The 20046-nt window shown below is 46.2% G+C and overlaps 1 protein-coding gene across 1 annotated transcript in view; it reads right to left on the minus strand.

The window, feature by feature from the left end:
- Positions 1-1844: 1844 nt before the first annotated feature.
- The window catches only part of cxadr (CXADR Ig-like cell adhesion molecule), a 99779-nt gene continuing 81577 nt past the window's right edge, over positions 1845-20046 (minus strand). Inside the window, exon 8 of the mRNA XM_078560373.1 lies at positions 1845-2243. Coding sequence (XP_078416499.1) covers positions 2184-2243 — 60 coding nt within the window. The 3' untranslated portion in view covers positions 1845-2183. The remainder of the gene's footprint in view (positions 2244-20046) is intronic.

Below are 20046 nucleotides of genomic sequence, written 5' to 3' on the forward strand. Positions count from 1 at the left end.
TGGTGCAGGTGACTCAAATCTTGGGTCAAAGATGTAGGTTTTTGAGGAGCTCCATTGAAGAGCGGAGGAAAAATGCCAGGGCTATGGGTCTATGCGGCTGAAAACTTAGCCTCTGCTGGTGTGATGAGGGAAGTGGGGCACGCACCAAGGGCCACGTGCCTGAGAGAGGTTTGTACAGCTGGAGGGGGATTAGGAGGATGGGGAGGGGGTGAGGCTAGGGAGGGATTGAAAGCAAAAAGATGAGAATTTTAACATCGAGGTGTTGCTGGACCAGGAGCTGATGTAGGTCAGCGAACAAAAAGGGTGATGGGTGAACAGGACTTGCCATAAGATAATTATGCAAGGCCATTTGGCCAATTTTCATTCATCCACTGAGACATATCAAGATCTCCCATTATCCTGGCATCCAATTAAACATCCAATTGTTTCTTAAATGATACCAGTGCTCTTGCCTTCAGTCGTCTTGGGCAGAAGTCTTCCACATGTTGATCGCTCGTGAGAAGATTTGGACGATTGGTCAGTGTCCGTGTGAGGCTAGACCGGGCTAGTTGGTGCTTTTGGACTACACAATATCTGGGCCAGAGCAGCTGCTGGGATCAGGAGAAGATGGCGAGGGACAGAAAGAGAGTCACTTCTGTTAGCCAGGAGAACTCCCCTCCTCTTCTGGGACTGAGTGTCAGCCGACATCACGTCTCCTCAACAAATTAATACCTGACCACTAATGCCACAGACAGTGACCTTTTTTTTAAAGTGTTGGGTTTAGCTCCCAAGCCTGAATTGGATGAAGTAGTTCTGGAAAAGTGTGTGAGTTTAGCTCCCATCATCTGAAACCACTTGTTTAATTTAAAAAAAAAACATTTAATGGAAATAATACAGCTGAGAATCCAGAAGAGAGAACCTAGAGTCCTGCTGTAGCTGGAAAAATAAAGACACAAGGACTGTGACCAGCTGATTTGGGGAAAGGTTCCTTCATCTGATACTGTGACCAGGAAGCTTACCTGAAACTTTAATCTGTCTGTCCTGGCACTGTGCATGTCCAGGGTTATCTGCTATTTTACTATATGGTCATACAATCCATGTTAACTTTCAATCCCTTTTCCAATGCAAGTTGCTATGGACAGCAGGGCAAAGCAGTTCAATTGACTGGCACTCCACTACAAGTGCATAATGGCAGCAGTGGGTACCATCTACAAGATGCGCTGCATCAACTCATCAAGGCTCCTTCAGCAGCACCTTCCAAACCCGTGACCTCTACCACCTAGAAGGACAAGGGCAGCAGATGCATGGGAGCAAGTCTGGATGGGCAGACATTGTACGTCCCTGAGTTTAGGAAGTTGATGGATGATCTGACAGAGGTATTTAAAGCGATGAAGGTATTTGGTAAGATTGCAAGAACTATTGCCTCTGGTGAGGGAATCCAGAGCAAGGGGACCTAACTTTAAAATTCAAACCAGGTCATTCAAGAGGAAAACCTGGAAGCACTTCTTCACGCACTTGGGGTAGTGGAAATCTGGAACTCTCTCCCCGAAATAGCTGTGGATGCTAAAGGTTCATTGGAACCTTCAAGGCTGAAATGGATCGATTTTTGTTGGGTAGGGGAATTTAAGGGGTAAGAAGTGGCTAATTAGAGTTGGAGTGTAGATCAGCCATGGTGGAACTGAATGGTGGAGCAAGCTCAAGGGGCGGAATGGCCTCTTCCTGTTCCTTAATGTACCAGCAAGGAAGTGATGGGTTCAGCTGCTGGGAAAGACAGAGAACTCCCTTTGGTCTCGGTGCCAATCTGTGACTGTCAGGGAGCTGAATGGTGAGGAGCAGGGCATTGATTCAGCTCTACACAAGGGTGCGTTTCCTACAAGCTGTTTAGTTGGGAACATGCCCTGAATTAATGGCGATGGTTGGTGAGCATATCGCACCAAGCAGTTACTGGTAGACACATTTCATTCCTTTGAGCCACAACTTTACAGGAAAATAACTTTTACAAGAAAGGAAATCAAAATTTACTGATGAGTTACCGCTCTATGTTACAATTGTACAGTACTGATTGGCTAGTTCTTATTCTCAAAGACAGATATTTCCAAATCCTACGTGTCCGCTGCATGATTTGAAAATCATGAGCCAAAGTGTTTGAACCATTTGCGAGTGATCCTTAATACCAGGGGTCCTTCCAGGTGGGATCTCCTTCCTCAAACGATGGACATCGAGTTATAGCCCCGGGATCTCTCTTCTGACCATTGCCAATTTTCCTGAAGAGAGGGAGACAGAGGGAGGGAGAGAGAGAGAGAGAGAGCATTGACTCAGCCAAGTCGCACGCAGAGAGAGACACGGAGAGGTCTTAAACTAAAACCCGCCTGCGTGGGAATGTGTAACATTGAAAGAGGGGCTGTCAAGGTCAGTAATGGAAGAATTTACTCCAACTCCGCCAGTCACCCAAGTGATTCTGCTTCTTCTGCCATGTTTTTGTCCCATCAGCAAGTTAATGGCATCAAAAATTCCAATGGTGCCTTTGAAATCTTAAAGGCAGTTGAGGATTGAGAATCCTCATCTTTGTTTCCAAATCCCTCTTTGGCCTCACTCCTCCCTACCTCAGTAATCTCCTCCCTACCTCAGTAATCTCCTCCAGCCACACAACCCTCCAAGATATCTAAGCTCATCTAATTCTAGCCTCCGATTTTAATCGATCCACTACTGACGGCTGTGCCTTTAGTTGCCTGGGCCCGAGGCTCTGGAATTCCCTCCCCTAAACCTACCTAGCCCTCTACTTCTTGCTCCTTGTTTAAGATGCTCCTTAAAACCTGCCTCTATGACCAAGTATTCAGTCACCTGACCTAATATTTTCCCCATATGCTGTGTCAAATTTTGTTTGTTAATTGGGCTCCTGTGAAGCGGCGTTGGATGTTTTATTAACGTTAAAGATGGTATATAAATGCGAAACTTATGCATGCCAAGAAAAGATGCTGAACAGCTTCCACCTCCGCTGCCACAGGTGAATATTGGGCCTGGCAAGACAGTGCCGAATATGGGAGTACACCAGCGTGCAGGGCTCCCCAGCATGTTCGCCCTCTTGAGTCAGCGGTGACTCCGTTAGCTGGGTCATGACAGTCGAATGGATGTTGGCTGCATCCCCAAAGGCATGTTCTATGGTGAGCTTGCTTTTGGCATGAGGCCAATAGATTGTCCATGTCTACAATACAACGATATCCACAAGCAAGGCTGCAAGTTGACCAGCATTGGCGTCGATGGATGGGAAGTCCTTGCAGCTGACCGCAGTGCCTGGAAGCAAGCAGTCAGGAAGGGTGTGGATAAAGCAGAGGATGAGAAGAAATGACCAAACGCTGGAAAAGGGAGCCTCCTGGAAGGGGTAAAAAAAACACCAGTCGAGCTCTGGCCAACAGTATTCACCTGTGCCAGCTGCAGAAGGGACTGCCAGTCACAAAACGGCCTCTACAGCCACAACAAATGATGCTTATTTTATTCATTCACGAGATGTGGCTGTCGCTGACTGGGCCATCATTTATTGCCCATCCCTAATTTCCCCCTGCGGTGGTGGAGGTGAGCTGCCTTCTTGAACAGCTGCAGTCCATGTGGTGTAGGTACACCCACAGTGCTGTTAGGGAGGGAGTTCCAGGATTTTGACCCAGCGACACTGAAGGGACGGCGATATATTTCCAAGTCAGGATGGTGAGTGGCTTGGAGTGGAACTTGCAGGTGGTGTTCCGATGTATCTGCTGCCCTAATCTTTCTATGTGGTAGAGGTCACAGGTTTGGAGGGCGCTGTTGAAGGAGCCTTGGTGAGTTTCTGTAGTGCATCTTGTAGATGGTACACACTGCTGCTACTGTGCATCAGTGTTGGAGGGAGTGAATGTTTGTGGATGGTGTGCCAATCAGGCGGGCTGCTTTGTCCTGGATGGTGTCAAGCAGTTTGAGTGTTGTGGGAGCTGCACTCATCCAGGCCAGGGGAGAGTATTCCATCACACTCCTGACTTGTGCCTTGTAGATTGTGAAGAGGTTTTGGGGAGTCAGGATGTGAGTTACTCGCCGCAGGATTCCTAACCTGCTCTTGGAGTCACAGTGTTTATATGGCTAGTCCAGTTCAGTTTCTGGTCAATGGTAGCCTCCAGGATGATAATAGTGGGGGATTCAGTGATGGTAATGCCATTGAATGTCAAGGGGAGATGTTTAGATTCTCTCTTGTTGAAGATGGTCATTGCCTGGCACTTGTGTGGTGTGAATGTTACTTGCCACTTGTCATCCACAAACATTCACTCCCTCCACTACCACTACAGTACCATCTACAAGATGCACTGCAGAAATTCACCAAGGCTCCTTCAACAGCACTATCCAAACCCACGACCACTACCATCTAGAAGGACAAGGGCAGCAGATAGATGGGAACACCACCATCTGGAATTTCCCCTCCAAGCCACTCACCATCCTGACTTGGAAATAAATCGCGGTTCCTTCACTGTTGCTGAGTCAAAATCCTGGAACTCCCTCCCTAACAGCACTGTGGGTGTACTTACACCACATGGACTGCAGCAGTTCAAGAAGGCAGCTCACCACCACCTTCTCAAGGGATGGGCAATAAATGCTGCCCTAGCCAGTGATGCCCACACCCCATAAGTACATTCTTTTTAAAAGCCCAAGCTTGGATATTGTCCAGATCTCACTGCATTTGGGCATGGACTGCTTCAGTATCAGAGGAGTCGTGAATGGTGCTGAACATTGTACAATCATCAGCGAACATCCCCACTTCTGACCTTATGATGGAGGGAAGGTCATTAATGAAGCAGCTAAAGATGATTGGGCTGAGGACACTACCCTGAGGAACTCCTGCAGTGATATCTTGGGACTAAGATGATTGACCTCCAACATCCACAACCATCTTTGTGCTATGTATGGCTCCAACTAGTGGAGAGTTTCCCCCCTGATTCCCATTGACCCCAGTTTTGCTAGGGCTCCTTGATGCCACACCCAGTCAAATGCTGCCTTGATTTCAAGGGCAGTCACTCTCACCTCACAAGTTCAGCTCTTTTGTCCATTCTTGGATCAAGACTGTAATGAGGCCAGGAGCTCAAATTGCGCATCAGTGAGCAGGTTATTACTGAGTAAGTGCTGCTTGATACCACTGTCAAAGACCCCTTCCATCACTTTGCTGATGATCGAGAGTAGACTGATGGGGCGGCAATTGGCCGGATTGGATTTGTTCGGCTTTTGGTGGACAGGACAAACCTGGGCAATTTTCCAGAGTGTTGTAGTTGTACTGGAACAGCTTGGCTAGGGGTTCGGCTAGTTGTGGGGCACAAGTCTTCAGTGCTATTGCGGGAAGGTTGTCAGGGCCCATAGCCTTTATAGTATCCAGTGCCTTGAGCTGTTTCTTGATATCACGTGGAGTGAAGTGAATTGACTGAAGACTTGCATCTGTGATGCTGGGAACCTCAGGAGGAGGCCGAGATGGATCATCCACTCAGCACCTCTGGCTGAAGATTGTTGCAAATGCTTCAGCCTTATCTCTTGCACTGACTTGTACTGGGCTCCCCCCATCATTGAGGATGGGGATATTGGTGGAGCATCCTCCTCCAGTTCATTCAACACAGAAGTGACATACACTCCAGGCGCAGCCCATAGTCTCCCGAGACAGATGGATGCCATCAGAGATAAATGCAAGTTGTTGCATGTGGCATTGGTTGGACACCCCCACAAACTGAGCAATTTAATAGACAAGTCAGGCGTTAAAAGAAAAGCCAAACCGACAGATAGCCAAAGAGTTGCTGTTTATGCTGTACTAACTAAATAACATTTCAATATGTCTAGTGTAGCAGGATTGTTTTGATCTTGTGTCCTCTTCAAAGAAGCTAAGGTCCATTTCAAAGCAATGCCACGTGTACGCCAGGCAGCGTCTTAACATAGTCACCTGTCTACCTCAATGTACGTCTGTGGGGGGAAGGGTTTCTTCGAGAGGTGAAGTGCCCACCCTGTGTTCCTCTTTCAGGATTCTCAAAAGGAGACCGATGTCTAAAATGTGTAATTATATTATAGGTGTTGTTAAAACAAAAGCTAATCTTTCTTTTAAATGGACACTAAGAGCCTTAAAAATAGCCTCCAAAAGGCACCCGATCTTTTACAACTGTAATGTTTGTCAAGCTTCTAAAAGGCTCCACGTAGATTGCGAACAGATATACCCAGACATGCGAAGACATTTGAAATTCAATGTGCATTTCCACAGCGGTAAACAGAAACTCACTGACAGTCAATTAAACACTAAGATAAAAGCAAAAAACGGCGGGTGCTGGAAATCCAAAACAAAAATAAAAATACCTGGAAAAACTCAGCAGGTCTGACAACATCTGCGGAGAGGAACACAGATAACGTTTCGAGCCCATATGATTTTGAGTTTTGAGCTGTTTTAAAATCTGGCTGAGAACAGCCATTTTGTACAGAGCCCCAGGAAGAGACATCATTAGAGAGGGTTCTTAGCCAAGGGAGGGCATTCAGAAATGAGCAGCTATTCTGCTGAAAGAGTCCAGGCGATCTGCAAATCCCATAATCACAGAACTAGTGAGGAACAAGAAACCTTCTCTACCTCCCAAAAACCTGCTGCCCCACTGAGTCCACCTACAAAGGCAACCTCTGACCATTTCGACTACAGAAGCCATCGCAGCTGCTGAACACAACTCTCCAACTTCAACCCTTCACTCCAGGCAACCAGCACTTCAACTGGAAGCTAAGGGCCTGCAATGATACCTTAAAGGACTGAACGGAGTTTATCTTTGTAAGTATCTTTCATCCTTATTTGCATTTACTCTTAGTACGTGTTTAGTTAGTAACTTTGTTCATTTTGCTTAAGTAAGTTACAGCAGTATTTTGTAATAAACTTACCTTTATCTTGTTTAAGGCTATAACTTTGTGGCTGGTCTTTTTGTAATTGAACCACTCGCAAGTTAAAAAGGGGCTACATACAAACACACACAAACTCTTCGTTCACAGACCACTTTAAGGAAATACCATTTACGTCATTGTGACACTGAGCTCGAACTTTTCCAAAACAGTTGTGTGCAAATTAAGATTTCTTTCCCTCTGTCTTCTAATGCTTCTATGTAATTCTATTCCTTGTACATAAATACAACTATGTTTTAGCCTGAATGATAAAATATGACAATGTGACATTTTATAGAGTAGATGGTACAATTTCCAAGGTGAATTTTGTGGTGAAAGGTTAACTGTTAGCACTGAGACATGCGATGCCAAGCCACAGTACACTTGACAGGGTAGATGGTAAGAGGCTGATTCCTCTGGCTGCAGAGACTAGGATTAGGGGACACGGTCTCAGGATAAGGGGTCAGCTAGTTAGAATCTTTGGAATTCTCTATCCCAGAGAGCTGTGGATGCTCAGTTGTTGAGAATATTCAAGACAGAGATTGATAGATTTTTGGGAATAAAGGGTTGAGGTTAAGGATCACCCATGATCTGATTTTAAGGTAAAAGTGAGATTATAAGGTTAAAAGCAGGCCTGCTAACGGAAATCTGAATGAATAAGCTGAGACAATGTCCTAAGTAGAACACAATCCTCCCCACCCATATCTAGCTCATCATCTTGTGAGAATCATTCAAGTAGTTATGATCAATACTCAGGATTGGCACACCATCCATCCATCACCTTAAACATTCATCCCCTCCATCACTGGCACACAGTGGTTACCACGTGTACCATGTACCACATGCACTGCAGCAACTTGTCGATGCCCCTTCAAAAGTACCTCTGTCCCAAAGATGTGTAAGCCATGAATTAGAAACTCTGCTGTTTGTCTCCGAGCAGAGTCCTTGACGGGGTTATTAGCTTAGCTGTAACTGTTGGTTTACTGGTAATTAAATTGTCACCACCACAGGGCAGCACATCACAATACTTATTAGTCGCACCAACAACTACTTGCATTTAAATTGCACCTTCAACATACTGTAAACATCCCAAGGCACATCAAAGGAGCATTATTAGATAGAAATGGGCATCAAGCCAAAAAAGGACACATTAGGAATGGTGATCAAAAAACTGGAGTTGTAAGGAGGATCATTCATTGTTTTAAATTCTTTCATAGGATGTGGGTGTCTCTGGCAAGGTAAATTTGTTGCCCATCCCTAATTGCCCTTGAACTGAGTGACTTTCTAGGCCATTTCAGGGGGCACTTAAGAGTCAACCACATTGCTGTGGGCCTGGAGTTATATGTAGGCCCAGACCCGGTAAGGAGAGGTTTCCTTCCCTAAAGGACAAGAGTGAACCAGATGGGTTTTTACAACAATTGATGATAGTTGCCATGGTTACTATCACTGAGACTACCTTTATATTCCAGATTTATTAATTGAATTTAAACTCCACCAGCTGCCGTGGTGGGATTTGAACCCATGTCCGCAGAACCTGGAAATAATCAAATGGAAGCGGTGAAATTCGGGTTCAAACTAAGTGCGTCACGTCATTCCAGATCAATGCTGACATCCTACCCCCCTCGTGTCTTTGTCAGAAAGTCGTTTACAGCCAATAAACTACTTTTTGAAATGTCGTCATTGTTGTAATATGGATGACGCGGCAGCCAAGTTGTGCACAGTAAGATCCCACAAACTGCAACGGAAATAATCTTTTTTAGCGTTAGTTCAGGGATAGATATTGGCCCCGACACTGTGGATAACACCCCTATTCTTCTAAATAGTGCCATGGGATCTGAGAGGGTAGATAGGGTCTCGGTTTAACAACAACTATTTAGATTTGTATTGCGTCTTTAACATAATGAAACGTCCCAAGGCATTGCACAGGAGCATTATAAAACAAAGCACAACACTGAGCCACATAAGGCGATGTTACATCAGGTGACTAAAAGCTTGGTCAAAGAGGTAGTTTTGAGGAGTCGTAAAGGGGGGAAAGTGAGGTGGGGAGGTGGTCTGGAGGGAATTCTAGAGCTTGGGGTCTACACAACTGAAGGCATGGCTACCAATGGTGGAGCAGTTAAAATTGGGAACGTACAACAGGTCAAAATTTGAGGAGCGCAGATATCTCGGAGGCTTTTGGGGCTGGTGGAGATTACAGAGATAAGGACGAGGGAGGCCACAAAGGGATTTGAAAACAAAGATGAGAATTATAAGATCAGGACGTGACTTGACTGCGAGCCAATGTATGTCAGCGAGCACAGGGTTGATAGGGAAAGTTAAAATACAGACAGCAGAGTTTTGGGTGGCCTCAAGTTTACAGAGGATAGAGTGTGGGAGACCAACCAGAAGTGCGTTCGAATAGCCAAATCTATCTAGGTAATGAAGATATGAGTGAGGGTTTCAGAGCAGAGGAGCTGGGATGGGGAAGATGTCGGCCTATGTTGCACAGGTGGAAGCAGCTGGTCTTAATGATGGCATGAAGCTCATCTCAGGATCAAATGTGACACCAAGGTTGTGAACAGACTGGCTTAATCTCAGACTGTTACCAGGGAGGGGGATGGAGTTGGCAGCTAGGGAACAGGGTTTGGAGTGGCTTCAGTCTTCTCTACGATTAATTGGAGGAAACGTCCAGTATTGGACATTGGATAAACAGTCTGATAATGTAGCAACAGTGGAGGGGGTTGAGGTGGGTGAGGCTGAGGTAGAGCTGGGTGCCTTACGCTGTGCTTTTGGATGATGGGGCAGCATGTAGATGAGAAATAGGAGGAAGCCAAATATTGATTCTTGCAGGACACCAGAGACAACAGTGCAGGAGTAGAAGAGAAGCCATTGCAAGTGATTCTCTGGCTACAATTAGATAGATAAGAATAGAACCAGGTGAGAGCAGTCTCACCAGCGGAACAATGGTGGAGAGGCACAGGAGGATGGTATGGTCACAGAATCGCACAGTGCAGATGAGGCCCTTTGGCCCTTCGAGTCTGCACTGACACGTGAGAAACACCTGACCTACCTACCTAATCCCATTTACCAGCACTTGACCCATAGCCTTGAATGTTATGATGTGCCAAGTGCTCATCCTGGTACTTTTTAAATAATGTGAGGCAACCCGCCTCCACCATCCTCCCATGCAGCGCATTCCAGACCATCACCATCTTCTGGGTAAAAAAGTTTTTCCTCACATCCCCCCTAAACCTCCTCCACCTCACCTTGAACTTATGTCCCCTCGTGACTGACCCTTCAACTAAGGGGAACAGCTGCTCCCTATCCACCCTGTCTATGCCCCTCATAATCTTGTACACCTCGATCAGGTCGCCCTTCAGTTTTCTCTGCTCCAACGAAAACAACCCAAGTCTATCCAACCTGTCTTCATAACTTAAATGTTTCATCCCAGGCAACATCCTGGTGAATCTCCTCTGCACCCCCTCCAGTGCAATCACATCCTTCCTATAATGTGGTGACCAGAACTGCACACAGTACTCCAGCTGTGGCCTCACCAAGGTTCTATACAACTCCAACATGACCTCCCTACTTTTGTAATCTATGCCTCGATTGATAAAGGCAAGTGTCCCATATGCCTTTTTCACCACCCCACTAACGTGCCCCTCCGTCTTCAGAGCTCTATGACACACATGCCAAGGTCTCTTTGTTCCTCAGAACTTCCTAGTGTCATGCCATTCATCAAATACTTCCTTGTCAAATTACTCCTTCCAAAGTGTATCACCTCACACTTTTCAGGGTTAAATTCCATCTGCCACTTATCTGCCCATTTGACCATCCCATCGATATCTTCCTGTAGCCCAAGACACTCAACCTCACTGTTAACCACCCGGCCAATCTCTGTGTCATCTGCAAATTTACTAATCCTGCCCCCCACATAGTCATCTATGTCGTTTATATAAATGACCAATAATAGGGGACCAGCAAAGATCCCTGTGGTACGCCACTGGACACTGGCTTCCAGTCACTAAAGCAGCCTTCTGTCATCACCCTCCGTCTCCTACAACTAAGCCAATTTTGAATCCACCTTATCATATTACCCTGTATCCCATGTGCATTTGCCTTCTTTATAAATCTCCCATGTGGGACCTTGTCAAAGGCTTTGCTGAAATCCATGTAAACTACATCAACTGCACTACCCTCACTACATCTGGTCACCTCTTCAAAAAATTCGATCAAATTTGTTAGGCATGACCTCCCTCTGACAAAGCCATGCTGACTATCCCTGTTCAAACCTTGCCTCTCCAAGTGGAGATAGATGCTCTCCTTCAGAACTTTCTCCAATAGTTTCCCTACCACTGACGTGAGACTCACTGGCCTGTAGTTCCCTGGCTTATCTCTACAACCCTTCTTAAATAGCTGAACCACATTAGCTGTTCTCCAGTTCTCTGGCACCTCCCCCGTGGCCAGACAGGAATTAAAAATTTGGGTCAGAGCCCCTGCGATCTCCTCCCTTTGCCTCTCTCAGCAGTCTGGGACACAAATCATCCGGACCTGGAGATTTGTCCACTTTTAAGCCTGCCAACACCTCCAATACCTTGTCACTCCCTATATCAATTTGCTCAAGAACCTCGCAGTCTCTCTCCCTGAGTTTGATACCTTCATCCTCATTCTCTTGGGTGAAGACGGATGTGAAGTATTCGTTCAACACTCTATCGATGTCCTCTGCCTCCACCCATAGATTACCCCCTTGGTCCCTAATGGGCCCTACTCTTTCCCTGGTTATCCTCTTCTCATTGATATACTTGTAGAATATCTTGGGATTTTCCCTACTACCAGCCAAAGCTTTCTCATATCCCCTCTTTGCTCTCCTAATTGCTTTCTTAAGCTCCACCCTGCACTTTCTGTACTCCACTAATGCCTCTGCTGATTTGCTTCCCTTGTACCTGCTAAAAGCCTCTCTTTCCTTCCCATCGTATCCTGAAGATCTCTGGTCATCCATGGTTCTCTGGGCTTGTTACTCCTTCCTATCACCCTAGAGCCTGTACCCTCCCCATTTCCTTTATGAATGTCCCCCACTGCTGCTCTGTAGATTTCCCCACAAGTAGCTGTTCCCAGTCTACCTTGGCCAGATCCTGCCTTATTTTACTAAAATCCGCTCTTTCCCAATCCAAAACATTTTTTTGCAACTTGTCTACTTCTTTGTCAATAACAAGCTTAAATTGTACCATGTTGTGGTCGCTATCACTAAAATGCACCCCCACCACCACCTCAGCCACCTGTCCGGCTTCATTCCCCAGAATTAGGTCCAGCAATGCGCCGTCTCTTGTTGGACCCTCTACATATTGACCTAAAAAGTTCTCCTGTACACATTTCAAGAAATCCATTCCATCCAAGTCCTTAACACTATGTCTATCCCAATTAATGTTGGGAAAGTTGAAATTACCTAATATAATTACCCTATTGTTATTGTTTTTACACACCTCCACAAATTGTGCACATATTTGCTCCTCAATTTCCCACTGACTATCTGGGAGTCTATAATAAACACCTAACAGTGTGGCTGCCCTTTATTCATAAGCTCTACCCACAAAGCTTCATTTGATGCCCCCTCCAAGATATCATCTCTCCTTACTGCAGTAACTGACTCCTTAACTAATAATGTAACGCCTCCTCCTCTTTTACCCCCTCCCCTGTCTCCCTGAAGATTCTATATCCTGGAATGTTGAATTGCCAATCCTGCCCCTCCCTCAACCACGTCTCAGTGATTGCTACTATATCACAATTCCATGTGTCAATCCTCACCGGTAACTCATCCGTTTTGCCTGTAATATTCCTGGCATTAAGGTAGAGGCCATCCAGCCTTGCCTTACTCCCTTGAAGCTTATTGCTGCTGTACTCCCTCTGACTTGATTGTTTTACTGTATTATGATGTGTCCCTATTCTGCTACCATTCTGTGTCCCCTCCCCCTGTCGAATTAGTTTAAACTCCTCCCAACAGCACTAGCAAACCTGCCCGCAAGGATGTTAGTCCCGCTCTGGTTCAGATGTAGAACATGGTCAACCACGTCTAACCATGTCAAAGGCTGCAGACAGGTCAAGGAGGAAGAGGAGGGAAAATTTACCATTTACCATTACCAAGGATGCCATTTACGTCTAATACAACAGTGCCTCCGCCAGTGCAGCACTCCCTCAGTACTGCACTGGCATGTCAACCTAGATTTTGTGCTTTTGCCCTGACACTGAGCCGGTGCTTTTTATCCCAATGCTATTGGTTGGATTCAGTCTCAAGTGAAATCATCCCCCAACACTGCAAACTGTGACTATTCTATTCCAGGAGGCTGATTGTGTCAGTCTGGTGATCAAACTGCCAATTGATACCATCAGTCAGCCTTGAACCAGGAAACATTTGCGTGAAGCAGACTGCATTCATCTTTCTGTAAAGCAATTCAAATACATACAGGCCAAGATTGCCAACTCAAATCGGATGTATCCGATGACCACCTGTCAAACACTGCACTAAAATGGGCTAAAAGGTGGAGATGAAACAATAGATCGAAATAAATTTAAAAATAGGAGTGAAAAGAAAAAAATATAATGTAAAAAAATTATAAATTATTGGAAAAAGGGGGATTGGAAAGGGGGTGGGGATGGAGGAGCGAGTTCATGATCTGAAATTGTTGAACTCAATATTCAGTACGGAAGGCAGCAAAGTGCCTAGTCGGAAGATGAGGTGCTGTTCCTCCAGTTTGCGTTGAGCTTCACTGGAGCATTGCAGCAGGGCAAGGATGGACATGTGGGCAAGAGAGCAGGGTGGTGTGTTGAAATGGCAAGCGACAGGGAGGTCTGGGTCATGCTTGCGGACAGACCGAAGGTGTTCCGCAAAGCGGTCACCCAGTCTGCGTTTGGTCTCTCCAATGTAGAGGAGACTGCATTGGGAGCAGCGAATGCAGTAGACTAAATTGAGGGAAGTACAAGTGAAGCACTGCTTCATCTGAAAGGAGTGTTTGGACCCTTGGACGGTGAGGAGGTGGGGGGTAAGTAAAGGGACAGGTGTTGCACCTTCTGCAGTTGCATGGGAAGGTGCCGTGGGAGGGGATTGAGGTGTAGGGGGAGATGGAGGATGTCCCGGAGGGAACGATCCCTGTGGAATGCCGCCGGGGGGGGCGGTGAAGGGAAGATGTGTTTGGTGGTGGCATCATGCTGGAGTTGGCGGAGGATGATCCTTTGAACGCGGAGACTGGTGGGGTGATAAGTGAGGACAAGGGGGACCCTATCATGGTTCTGGGAGGGAGAGGAAGGTGTGAGGGCGGATGCACGGGAGATGGGCTGGACACGGTTGAGGGCCCTGTCAACGACCGTGGGTGGAAAACCTCGGTTAAGGAAGAAGGAGGACATGTCAGAGGATTGTTGTGGAAAGTGGCATCATCAGAACAGATGCGACGGAGGCGAAGGAACTGAGAGAATGGGATGGAGTCCTTACAGGAACCAGGGTGTGAGGAGCTATAGTTGAGGTAGCTGTGGGAGTCGGTAGGCTTGTAATAAATATTGGTGGACAGTCTATCAACAGAAATTGAGACAGAGAGGTCAAGGAAGGGAAGGGAAGTGTCAGTGATGGACCATGTGAAAATGATGGAGAGGTGGAAATTGGAAGCAAAATTAATACATTTTTCCAGATCCAGACGAGAGCATGAAGCAGCACCGAAGCAGTCATCGATGTACCGGTGAAAGAGTTGTGGGAGGGGGCCTGAGTAGGACTGGAACAAGGAATGTTCCACGTACCCCATAAAGAGACAGGCATAACTGGGGCCCATGCGGGTACCCATAGCCACACCTTTTATTTGGAGGAAGTGAGAGGAGTTTAAGGAGAAATTGTTCAGTGAGAGAACAAGTTCAACCAAACGGAGGAGAGTAGTGGTGGATGGGGATTGTTCAGGCCTCTGTTCTAGGAAGAAGCAGAGAGCCCTCAGACCATCCTGGGGGGGATGGAGGTGTAGAGGGATTGGACGTCCATGGTGAAGAGGCGGCAGTTGGGGCCAGGGAACTGGAAATTGTTGATATGATGTAGGGCGTGAGAGGAATCACGGATGTAGGTGGGAAGGGACTGGACAAGGGGAGAGAGAATGGAGTCAAGATAGCAAGAAATGAGTTCCGTGGGGCAGGAACAGGCTGACACGATTGGTCTGCCGGGACAGTCCTGTTTGTGGATTTTGGGTAGGAGGTAGAAGCGAGGTTGGGAGACTATGAGGTTAGAAGCTGTGGAGGGACAATCTCCAGAGGAGATGAGGTCAGTGACAGTCCTGGAAACAATGGCTTGATGTTCAGTGGTGGGGTCATGGTCCAGGGGGAGGTAGGAGGAAGTGTCTGCGAGTTGACGCTCAGCCTCCGCGAGGTGGAGGTCAGTGCGCCAGACAACAACAGCACCACCCTTGTCAGCGGGTTTGATGACAATGTCAGGGTTGGACCTGAGAGAACGGTGTGCAGTAAGTTCAGAGAGAGACAGATTAGAGTAGGTGAGAGGAGCAGAGAAATTGAGACGACTGATGTCACGCCGACAGTTCTCAATGAAAAGATCAAGAGAAGGTAAGAATCCAGAGGGAGGGGTCCAGGTGGAGGGAGAATATTGAAGGCGGGTAAAAGGATCCGTTGAACGGGGAGAGGACTCCTGCCCAAAGAAGTGAGCACGGAGACGAAGGCGGCGGAAGAAGAGTTCAGCATCGTGGCGAGCCCGAAATTCATTGAGATGAGGGCGCAAGGGTATGAAACTGAGTCCTTTGCTGATCACTGAACGTTCGGCATCAGAGAGGGGAAGGTCAGGGGGTATGGTGAATACATGGCCGGGGCTGGGATTGGAACACGGGATGGAGACAGAGGGACAGGCAGGGTTGGAGGGTCCTGGATGGGTGTTGATGTTGATGAGCTGTGGAGCTTGCGTTCCTTTGCATCTGAAAGAAAGAGACAAAGTTTCTTGTTGAGGCGTCGGATGAGATGAAGAATAAAATGAAACTGGAGGCACGGGCAGCTTAGAAATTGGGTGCATTGATGCTGCTGGAGGGAGAGGTCAAGTGTGTTCATATGGCGGTGCATGGCACTGAGTGTGGATCTCAGGATGCGATGGGAACAGCAGTCCGAGGAGCATTGTATGTCCCGAAGATACCTATAATCCTGGGTGGGTTCGAAACATGAGGGGTGGAACTTCAGTTGGAACCCACGTGGGGTAAGTTGGAGACGGAGACAGTCACTGAGGAATGAAATATGGCTGTGAAAGCGAGTTTTAGTAAACACCTTATCAAACACCAGGAGAGAAATGGAAAGCAATGAAGGTGAACAGGGCAAAAGAGAGATTCGGAAATCCTGTCAGAGAGAAGAGCAGTACTTCTTCAAGGTAGACATTCCTTGAAGAGAGGTGGCAGTCAAATTAAACGCTAAGATAAAAGCAAAATACTGCGGATGCTGGAAATCTAGAACAAAAACAAAAATACCTGGAAAAACTCAGCAGGTCTGACAGCATCTGTGGAGAAGGATACAGTTGACATTTCAAGTCTGTAAGACTCTTCATCAGAACTAAGACATATAGAAATGAGATGAAATATAAGCTGGTAGAAGGGGGTGGGACAGGAAAGTTTAATAGGGGGCCAGTGATAGGTGGAGGCCAAGAAGAGACTGCCAAAGATGTCATTGACAAAAGGACAAAGGGGTATTGACGGTGGCGATATTATCTAAAGGATGTGCTAATGGGGACATTAAGGGAAGCAAGCTAGTGGCAGATGGCCCTAGTTGCCACTAGCTTGTCCTGCTTGCTTCCCTTAATGTCCCTATTAGCACATCCTTTAGATAATATCACCACCTAATATTATACTCTAATACTCTAACTTCTTTCTCCTGATTAACCTTTTAGTCATTCTCTGCCATTCTTTATATTCTGACCAATCATCTGAACTGCCACTCATCTTTGCACAGTTACATTCTTTTCCATAAGTTTGATGCTTTCCCTAACCATGGATGGTGGGTCCTAAAGAACTTTCTTTATACTAGGAAAATACTTATTCTGAGTATTCTGAAATATCTGCCACTGCTTCTCTATTGATCTATCCCCTAGCCTAGAATGCCAGTTAACTTCAGGTAGCTCAGCTTTCATGCCCACATAGTTGCCCTTATTTAAGTTTAAAATACTAGACTTAGACCCACTCTTCTCCCTTTCAAACTAGATGTAAAATTCCACCATATTGTGGTTGCTGCTACTTAGGGGTGCCTTTACTCTGAGGTCATTAATTAATCCTGTTACATTTCACAACACCAAGTCTAATATAACCTGCTCTCTGGCTGGTTCCAGAACATGCTGCTTAAGAAACTATCTTGAAAGCATTTTATGAACTTCTCATACAGACTACCACTGCCAATCTGATTTTTCCAGTTTATAATTGCCACCCCTTTAACACAGGCACCCAATATTTCTTCTTGTATACCTTGTCCTACATTGCGGTTACTGTTAGGGGGGCCTGTAGACCACTCCCACTAGTGGCTTTTTTCTCCTACTATTACTCACCTCCACCCAAACCAATTCTATATCTTGATCTCCTGAACCAGGGTCATCGCTAACTATTGCATAAATGCCATCCTTGATTAACAGTGCTACCCCTCCACCATTACCTAGCTTCCTATTCTTCTGGAATGTCATACAACCCTCAATATTCAGGACCCAATTCTTGTCATCTTGAGGCCACATCTCTTTAATGGCTATCAGATCATATTTATTTACTTCAATGTGAGCTATCAATTTGTTTACTTTGTTATGAATGCTACACATATTCAGATACAGAGCCTTTAGTTTTGACTTTTTGTTATCTTTGTAACATCTAGTCTTGATTGTTGGTACATTTAGTTTTTTTCTCTGTCCCTTCCTGCCATTCTCTGACCCTCATTTCCCATATTACTATTTTCCTCTCTTACCTTGTCTCCACTCTTTGATATACCACATCTTTCCACATTTGATCCCTTGCCCCCAGTATTTAGTTTAAAGCCCTCTCTAATTACCGAGTTATGTGGTTCACAAGAACACTGGCCCCAGCATGGTTCAGATGTAGACCGTCCCAATGGTAGAGGCCCCATTTCTCCAAGTACTGGTGCCAGTACCCACAAACTGGAACCCACTTCACCCACACCAGTCTTTGAGCCACATATTCAACTCTCAGTATCTTTACACTGCAGGAGGAGGCCATTGGGCCCATCGAGTCTGCACTGGCTCTCAAAGAGCATTCCACCTAGTCCCACTCCCCTGCCTTATCCCCGTAACCTTGCACATTCTCACTTTTCAGGTAACAATCCAAGTCCCTTTTGAATACTTCGATCGAACCTGCCTCCACCACCCTTTCAGCAAGTTTGTTCGACTCGAACCAACCTCTAATTTTATGTACCCTGTGCCAATTTACACAGAGCTCCAGTAATAATCCAGAGATTATAAACTTTGAGGTTCTGCTTTTTAATTTAGAGCCTAGCTCATCATGCTCGCTATGCAGAACCTCTTTCCTAATTCTACCTATGTCATTGGTACCGACAAGGACCATGACAACTGCATCCAACCCCTCCCACTGCAAGTTCCTCTCCCGCCCTGAGCAGATGTCCCGAACTCTGGCACAAGGCAGGCAACACAGCCGTCGGGACTCTAGGTATTTGCTGCGGAGAAGTGTCAATCCCCCTCACCATACTGTCCCCTACTACGACTGCATTCATGTTTGCTCCCCCACACCCTGAATGGCTTCTGTACCACGGTGCAATGGACAGTTTGCTCATCCTCCCTCCAGCACCCACTCTTATGCAAACGAGCTGAGAGAACCTCAAATGCATTGGACAACTGCAGAGGCTGACACCCCCGCCCTCTGAGTCCACATAACTGCGTCACTCACAGTCACACTCTCCTGTCCCTGACATCTGACCAAATCAAAAGACCCTACCCTAAGTGGTGTGACTGCCTCCTGACACAAAGCATCCAGGTCCCTGATGTATCACAGAGTCTGCAGCTCAATGAGCCTAAGCCGAAGATCCTAGAGCTACAAACACTGACTGCAGGCGTGTTTGCCCTGGACCGCAATGCTATCCAGGAGCTCCCATTTGCTGCAGCCTTGACACATCACCTGTACTGCCATCCTTAATGTGTTTTAAGCAATTATTTAATTATATTAATCACTTATTTATGTTGCTTTCTTATATATTTTATTAACTTTAGCACCAAATTGTGTTCTATTTTAAATGTTAGGAATAGAATAGACCTTAACCACTCACCAGATATTCACCAAACAGGAGCTCCTTTTCCTGTAGTGGAGTAAGAACCAATTCCTACAGGATGAGAAAGATAGGAAAGCAGAAGGAAACGAACACCTCCTTCCCCCCCTTTCACCGAACTCCCCCACTCACCAAACTCAGGTTTGCACTCAGTTTCCTCAGCTGCACTCGTTTGCTGAAGGGCAGCCAATGATGACGGACGTACAGGGTCAGGTATGATCCACCTACCGAGTAGCATAAGCCTAAAAAGCTGCTGGAAAACCCCATACCCACGGGAGGGCTGGCTTTTGGTTTGGTTGTATAGTTTTTGTTGGTGAAGATGTCCAATTCAGAAGCATGGAATGATTCCGCGGGGAGATAAGATGATTATATTTTAACACATCAAACTGTTATGATCTGGAACACACTACCTGAAAGGCTGGTGGAAGCAGATTCAACAGTAACTTTCAAAGGAGAATGGGATGAAAAGAAAAAAAAAAAAATCCAGCGTTATGAGCAAAGAGCAGGCAAGCGGAACTATTTGGATAGCCTCTTCTGCCCTATTAGGTATTTACAGAAGCTTGCAAATGGGCTGCCATGTTCCTTATATTACAGCACAGACTACATTTTTAAAAAGTGTGGCTGTAAAGTACTACCCTGAGATCGTGAAGCATGCTGTATTAATACAAAGCTTTATTTTTAACTGGGCTGGGATTGGGGTTGCCAAATGTGGTGATTGCTCTCGGGATCTGAGCTATCCGAGTGATTTCTGCAAAGTTAAACACTGACAGATTCAACACTGATGCACACAATCAAACACCCTGTCCACACTCGCTGTGTGGACTCACGCCTGGAGACTGACAACTTGAGCAAGGTACCGGAAGGATTGGCACGGGTAATGTACTGATTACATGACTAGACCAGTAATCCACAGGCCTA

The sequence above is a fragment of the Cetorhinus maximus genome, chromosome 16 (genome assembly GCF_964194155.1).
Source record: "Cetorhinus maximus chromosome 16, sCetMax3.hap1.1, whole genome shotgun sequence".
NCBI classification, from domain to species: Eukaryota; Metazoa; Chordata; class Chondrichthyes; order Lamniformes; family Cetorhinidae; genus Cetorhinus; species Cetorhinus maximus.